Source organism: Manacus vitellinus, unplaced genomic scaffold (genome assembly GCF_001715985.3).
Source record: "Manacus vitellinus isolate BGI_N305 unplaced genomic scaffold, ASM171598v3 scaffold_20_pilon, whole genome shotgun sequence".
Lineage (NCBI taxonomy): Eukaryota > Metazoa > Chordata > Aves > Passeriformes > Pipridae > Manacus > Manacus vitellinus.
The window spans coordinates 1,073,942-1,081,268 of NW_021939471.1; the positions used below are offsets into that span (position 1 = coordinate 1,073,942).

The following is a 7,327-nucleotide window of genomic DNA, read 5'->3' on the forward strand; positions in this document are numbered from 1 at the left end:
CGAGCTGACGGCCATCCAGTGCAAGAACATCCCTGATTACCTCAACGACAGGACTGTGCTGGAGAAGCACTTTGGCCAGTTCGTAAAAGTCCGGCGCGTCATGACCAGGCGTAATAAGAAGATGGCCATTCTTCACTTTTTTGATCATGTGAGTATCAAAAGTATCATGTGAGTATCAGAAGTGGACGGCACAAGAGTTGGGAGTATTCAGCGTGCAGAAGTCTCCAGGGATACCTTAGAACCTCTTGCAGTACCTAAAGGTGGCTTACAGAAAAGAGAGAGAGTGACTTTTTACGGGGACAGCAGGTAGGGAGAGGACAAGGGCAAACAGTTTAAAGTAAAAGAGGAGTTACTTTTATATTACTTAGATGTTAAGAAGAAATTTTTCCCTGTGAGGGTGGTGAGGCCCTGGCTCAGGCTGCTGTGGCTGCCCCATTCCTCTAAGTGTTCAAGGTCAGGTTAGGTGGGGCTTGGAGCAACCTGAGCTAGTGAAAGGTGTACCTGCCCTTGGTAGGGGGTGGGACTGGATGGTCTTTCAGGTCTCAGCACTGAGGTGTGTTAAGCAGCCAGTTCAGAGACTGCATGATCTGATTCTGTTTTGTGCTTAAAAACACACCTTTGGTTTCAAGTGCCCTAAATTTGCTGTAGCTCTTAGAAAAGCACTATTTTTTTTGGGGGGGGACTAGTCCAGCTGATTGTTCTTAAGTGGGAGGCTAAAATGCAGCAACCAGAATTTTGTGGGAGTTGGGAAAAGTTTCTCTGGCAACGTTTCTCTTGCTGTGCTGTGAGTTTTGTTGTTGTGGTATCAATAGGTTTTCATGCTCTGCTTTTGTTTTCTTTCAGGCCTCTGCAGCTCTTGCCAGGAAAAAAGCGAAAGAGTTACACAAAGACATAGTAACATTTTGGCAAAAGAAGAAGACGAGTAAGTCTGTGTTTCCAGATTACTGGGTGATGGGTAAATAGCATTCTAGCTGCTCTTCTTTTTTCCTGATGTAGTGAGAATGATATCAAAATTATCTCTAGTAGGAGATATCATGGTTGAAAATTGCACTGTTTCTCTCTTAAATTCACGTTGTCTAAAACCTGTTGCTTGATCTGAAGCAAAATGCTGTTCAGCCACACAGAAGAGCTGAAGACACCTGAAATGACTGTAGTTTTAGAAGAGAGTTTAGAAATCCTTTATGCAGCTGCACAGCAGGAATATGATGATGTTGACTTTGTGCTTCTGTCTAGAAGTAGGAGTTCTTTGGGGGTGTAAGAAAACCCAGTTTGAAATGCTTTGCTGTCTGCCTCAGACCATGGACTGAGAACCAAGTTAAGGAGTACCCTGGAGCTGAGTGTCTGTTTTGCTGAGGCTGCTGTTATGTGTATCAACAGTTAGACTCTGTTTGAACCAAAAAAGAGAACAACCTACAGAATTTAGAATTGGGAAACCTTGATTGCAGACCCTGTTTGGGATTAGGAGGAGGTTGTTAATCCCCAGGCAAACACTGGAATTGTCAAGTGCTTCCCTTTCTTTAGCTTTATGAATGCAGCATGTGTACCTGATCCCAGCCTGGGGATGCACTTCACCTGCAGCGTATGAAGGGTTCGCTTCAGCTTTGACCAGCCACAGACTTGCCTTCCAGAAAACAGCTGCAGAATTGTCTTCCTGAGAATTAACATCTTGAAGCAGCAGCTCTAGGGCTGCCTCTTTGCCCTTGTCATTTTATTGTGGTGTTACATCCCTGGCAGCATTCTAAAATAACTATTCTGAGAGGATTTAGGAAATCCAACCGCTTTAAAAATTGTTCCTGGGAGAAGAAATTTTCCCTTCCTGCAAGTGTGAGTGTAACTTGTGCTGACCTTAGTCTGAGCTTGAGTACCTAAGTACTTAAAATGCTTCAGGAGGAGCACGGGGAATTGTGATTTACACAGGTGAAATGGATTTTGTATCCTGTAGGGAGTTCTGACCTGTGGATTATATCCCAAACCTGAGAGGATTTGGATGATGATCAGACTTCATTTACTGGCAATCTGCTGACAATTGGTGTTATTGATAAGTGGTATTTTATTGAAGAATACTCTTCATAGAACAGTGACTCTGATAGTAATTGATAGAAACTTAACTTGGTGCAGCTCCTAGTGCAAGTTGTCCTGAAAGTTCTGTATGCATGACTCTGACTCTTAAGTTTTATTCTCCAATAGTATTTTTGTTTAAACAAACTGCTCACCACCCCACCCCCAAGGGGCCAAAAAGAGGTGTTGCTTAAATTGCTTGGCAGGTTTCATGTTTATGTGTCATTTCAGGTCCAGCAAAAAGAGAATTTTCATCCAAGGATAAGAAAGCAGGGGAAGATGAAGGAAGACAAGGCAGTGAAGAGCAAAACTATCAGCATTCCCCGCTTCGAAAACCTTTAATAAGATCCTCTGCCAGCAGTGTCATGCCTGGGAGAAGGTATGTCTGCTTCTCTGGGAATCCACCTGGCAGGAAACAGGGCACACAGAGAAAACCTATGATCAGTGTGTGCCAAACAGTCATGTTCTCGTCAGGGAGTATTGCTTCCCTTCTCTTCTGGTTTGTCTGCATTACAAGCACACAGCTCTCACACTTGGTCAGAAGGATGCTCCTAGCTGAGTATTAAGGTCTTTCACTTTGGTCTCTGTATTTTCTTTTGAATATTTTGTCCATAACAACATAACAGGACCTGCAGTAGTGAGGCAGGAGGGAACTGAATGAAACAACGCAGAGCCAAACTGGGACCAAGCAGTAGTGACACTGTCACTGGTCATGATTCAACAAGCTCCTGAAGCGAGCAGTTTCCTTTGTAGGCAGTCAGAGTTCTGTAGAATCAGAGTCCCCTTTTCAGAGCAGTTTGGATCATTGTCTTGTCTCACTTGGAATCAGTAGTCTGCACAGGAATCCTCCTGTTTTGTGGCAGTCACAGAAGTGGCAAGATTGTTGTCTTTCTGTCATACTCAATGGTGTGTCTAGTCTGACAGAAGTAATTTGATACGTGTAGTCATATAATTCTAAAATCAGTAATGTGTTGTGAAGGAATCAAAGTTCCTTAAGTTAAAAGGAATGTTTGTCCTGTAAAATGTTTTAATAATCTCTCTTGCTATGGAAAGCATTTGTTGGTTTGTTTGTTTTTTTTTTTTCCCCCATGCCAGCAGGTCAATTCCTAGTTTAAAATACAAACTGCTGTACCACAGTGATCAGGAAATGCTGCAAGAACCATCTGTTTCTGTCTTCTGTAAGACACTTTCAGTAATACCTTTTCTGTTGTACAAAGGTTGAGGCTTTCCCCACAGTCCAGAAACGCTTGGTAGCATTGTCAGGGCAGTGCTGAGGATTTAACCAGATTAACTCCCAGTGCTGGTGTTAGCTCAGAACAACCTTAGCACATCCAAATGTATTTCATTTATTTGGTGTCATAGAATCAGCTGGGTTGGAATGGACCTCCGAGATCATCAAGTCCAACCCTTGATCCACTGCTGCTGCAGTTACTAGACCATGGCACCAAGTGCCACATCCAGTCTCTTTTTAAAAATCTCCAGGGATGGAGAATCCACCACTTCCCTGGGTAGCCCATTCCAATGTCTGACCACCCTCTCTGTAAAGAAATTCTTTCTAATATCTAACCTGAACCTCCCCTGGCACAACTTGAGACCATGCCCTCTTGTCTTGCTGATCGTTGCCTGGGAGAAGAGACCAACCCCCACCTGGCTACCACCTCCTTTCAGGGAGTTGTAGAGAGTGAGGAGGTCTCCCCTGAGCCTCCTCTTCTCCAGGCTGAACAGCCCCAGCTCCCTCAGCCTCTCCTCATAGGACTTGTGCTCCAGTCCCTTCCCCAGCCTCATTGCCCTCCTCTGGACCTGCTCCAGCACCTCATTGTCCTTCCTGAGATATGTTGCCTTGTGGACAAAATACTCTTCTAAACAAATGCTGGCATCCTGAAGAACAGTGCACTGATTAAGATAGGGCATGCACTAGTGTATTATTATTGCTAAAAAAACCCCTTCTCTTTTTAGTTCTCCAGCAAAGAAGCCTGGTCTTCGAAAGGTGCTGCAGTTTGAAGCAGATCTGTTTGATTCTAGTTCTGAAGGGCAGAGCTCAGAGGGCTTGGGAACCTCACTGTCATCCCTTGGTAACCTGGTGGGATTAATGGCAGAGACATCTGAAGAAAGATACCGGCTTTTGGACCAAAGGGACAAAATCATGCGGCAAGGTAATTACACAAGTTGATGAGTGTAACATCTGCTGCTCTGCTGGAAAAAAGTAAGGGTTTGGGGTTTGTGGCAAAGCTGTTGTGATACTATGGAAATGGGAGTTTAACATGGGGCATTCTGTAAAATACCTAGTGTATCACTTTTTCTCTTGTAGAACGCACGAAAATCTGTTTTACTTATTGCACATGCAATTTCTTGTGTAAAGGGAAGGGCAGACAGTTCATCTTCTGTGAAGGAGAGCACACAGGGAGATTTCCATCTCTACAGGCTCTTTAAAAGTGACTCAAACTGCATTTCATGGAACCACAGAATGGTTTGGATTGGAAGGGACCTTAAAGCTCATCCAGTCCCACTTCCCTGCCATGGGCAGAGACACCTTCCACTTGCCCAATTTTCTCCCAGCCCCATCCAACCTGACCTTGGACACTTCCAGGGGTGGGGCAGCTACAGCTTCTCTGGGCAACCTGTGCCAGGGCCTCTAGTGTTTCTCTAAATTTGAACTATTACACAGCTGGTAATTATTTCAAGAAATGGCCCTTTGTTTCACAGTGCTGGTTGTAAACCCTTCCATCCTTTCTTGCAGGTTCAAAACTGACCTTACTTTTAATTTAAGGTCTCATTTTTAATACCTACAAACAAATTTCTCTTCCACTTGATGTGGAATTTTGAAATTGCTGATGCTTACTTAGGACACAGAACGTTGGGTATCTTTTAGAAGCTTCAGTCTTTTCAGCAAAACTCTTCAATGTGCAACCCTGGGACAGGCCCCAGAGTGGGGGGAACCCCATCCTTGTGCATTTCTGACTACATTGTGTCAGTATAGCCTTGTGTGCTCAGGGCTCTTTTGGCACATCAAAGTAATAGCTTGTCACGAAAAAAAAAACAAACCCAAGGGATGCTTAGTGTTTGTTCAATTATTTATTTTTTTTTTAGCTCGAATTAAAAGGACTGATCTTGACAAAGCAAAAACTGTTGTTGGCACTTGCCCAGACATGTGTCCTGAAAAGGAGCGTTACATGAGGGAGACAAGAAACCAGCTCAGCATCTTTGAATTGCTTCTAGGATCTGACAAGGTACGAGATTCCCAGGATATCGGTTTTTCTGCTGCTCATTAAAGCCATCAGTGTTGTTTAGTTGTTTACAGGGTTAATTTTGGTGGAAAAATTCTGTAGGCTGTTTCGTTAATGCCTTTCAGTTCTCCATTGGAAAACAAGAAGGCTAGAGAATTGCTTTTTCACTCTAAGTTGTCTTTTATTTAGCTAGACAAGTTTTTAGAACTATAGTCCTAAAACTATAATTACGTATTTTACGTAATTATATGTAACAGTTATATATGTTGTCTTGAAGGTTGTGAGTTTGAGACTAAGTCAAGACTTTAAAAATCTGCTCCTTACTGAAGTGATGGCATAGATGGGATGAAATCCTCTTTACTCCTGCAAAGTTGTCCATATGTCTTGGATTTGGATTGTTTTCTCCACATCTTGCAGGTAGATCATGCGGCAGCAATCAAGGAATATAGCAGGTCTTCGGCAGATCAGGAGGAACCTTTGCCCCATGAATTGAGACCCTCTGAGGTGTTGAGTATGACCATGGACTATTTAGTGACAAACATTATGGATCAAGGAGAAGGAAACTACCGCGAGTGGTATGACTTTGTCTGGAACAGAACTCGTGGAATAAGAAAGGTAAGCACTGTGGATGGAGGTGTTTGGTGATAGAAAGTAAAAGATCACATCATGCTGTAAAAAAGTGAAGCAAAAAAAGTGAAACAAACATTTTGAATTGCAGGGTGACTCAAAGCACAGTGAAATGGTTTTTCCAAAGGTGACTGGTCTTCAACTTGTTTAAAAGTATATGTAATTCTTTATCATTCTGGTTAGGATATAACCCAGCAACATCTCTGCAACCCGCTGATGGTGTCTCTGATTGAGAAGTGCACTCGCTTTCACATCCATTGTGCTCACCACTTGTGTGAAGAGCCCATGTCTTCCTTTGATGCCAAAATCAACAATGAGAACATGACTAAATGCCTGCAGAGCTTGAAGGAGATGTATCAGGACCTGGCTAACAAGGGAATTTACTGCAAGAGTGAAGCAGAGTTCCGAGGTTATAATGTCTTGCTGAATCTCAACAAGGGGGATATTCTCAGGTGGGAACAAGACACCACTTGTTTTCTCTTTTTGCCTCTGGGAAGAATTGAGTTTAGGATTAAGTCCAGACAAATTGTAATGCTCCTGTTTTTAATTCTGTGTTGTTACAGGTTGCTGTTGGATTGTGATAGTTAATATTGAAGCAAAAGGTTTGTCTCTGTCTTTTGTCTCCACAGAGAAGTTCAGCAGTTTCATCCAGAGGTTAGAAACTCTCCTGAAGTTAGATTTGCAGTTCAAGCTTTTGCTGCATTAAACAGCAACAACTTTGTGAGGTTTTTCAAGCTTGTGCAAACAGCTTCCTATCTGAATGCTTGTCTCTTACATGGTTATTTCAACCAGGTGAGAAAAAGGATATTTTTTTAAAGTATTAATCAGTAAAACAATCTGGGATTTAGCAGAAAACTTAGTAAATATTGAGCCTTAAAAATAATGTTATTACTTCTTCAGAAGTATTAAAAATTAATCAGGAGCTTTCTGCTGTGATATAAAAGGCAAATATTAAAATGTTCTTCTTGGCATTTTTTTTTCCCCCATAACTGTGTACAGATATGTCATCATCATCATCATCATCATGGCTAGGCTTCGCAAACGAAGATTTAGGAAGGATCTGTCCACATTTGTTACAAGCACACTGGTGGCTAATGAGGCCAATACGAGAGTGAAATATCTGATTGCAAAAGGCACAGCAGAAAGATTCCTTAGGTGGTAAATTCTGCAAGACACGGTTCTTTCTGCGGTGTCTTTTCTCCTCAAGGTGGTCCTGCGTGTGTTCTCAAAGGCATCAGCAGCGTTATAGATGGTGTGTCTCCAGGCCTCCCGATTGGAGGCCAGAGCAGACCAGTTATGATGATCAATATGGCCAAGGCTGAGATGTTGTTTCAGGTAGTCCTTGTATCTCCTCTTTGGGGCTCCTCTCTTGCGGGAGCCGGTGGCAAGTTCACCATAAAGCAAGATCTTAGGGAGGG

At 42.8% G+C, this 7,327-nt stretch overlaps 1 protein-coding gene across 1 annotated transcript in view; it reads left to right on the forward strand.

Moving 5' to 3' along the window:
* Positions 1-7,327, forward strand: part of MCM3AP (minichromosome maintenance complex component 3 associated protein) — a 27,174-nt gene that overhangs the window by 2,466 nt on the left and 17,381 nt on the right. The window contains exons 2-9 of the mRNA XM_029959587.1: positions 5-148; positions 844-922; positions 2,290-2,437; positions 4,015-4,211; positions 5,146-5,285; positions 5,700-5,897; positions 6,093-6,361; positions 6,539-6,701. Of these exons, the coding sequence (XP_029815447.1) occupies positions 5-148; positions 844-922; positions 2,290-2,437; positions 4,015-4,211; positions 5,146-5,285; positions 5,700-5,897; positions 6,093-6,361; positions 6,539-6,701 (1,338 nt within the window). The remainder of the gene's footprint in view (positions 1-4; positions 149-843; positions 923-2,289; positions 2,438-4,014; positions 4,212-5,145; positions 5,286-5,699; positions 5,898-6,092; positions 6,362-6,538; positions 6,702-7,327) is intronic.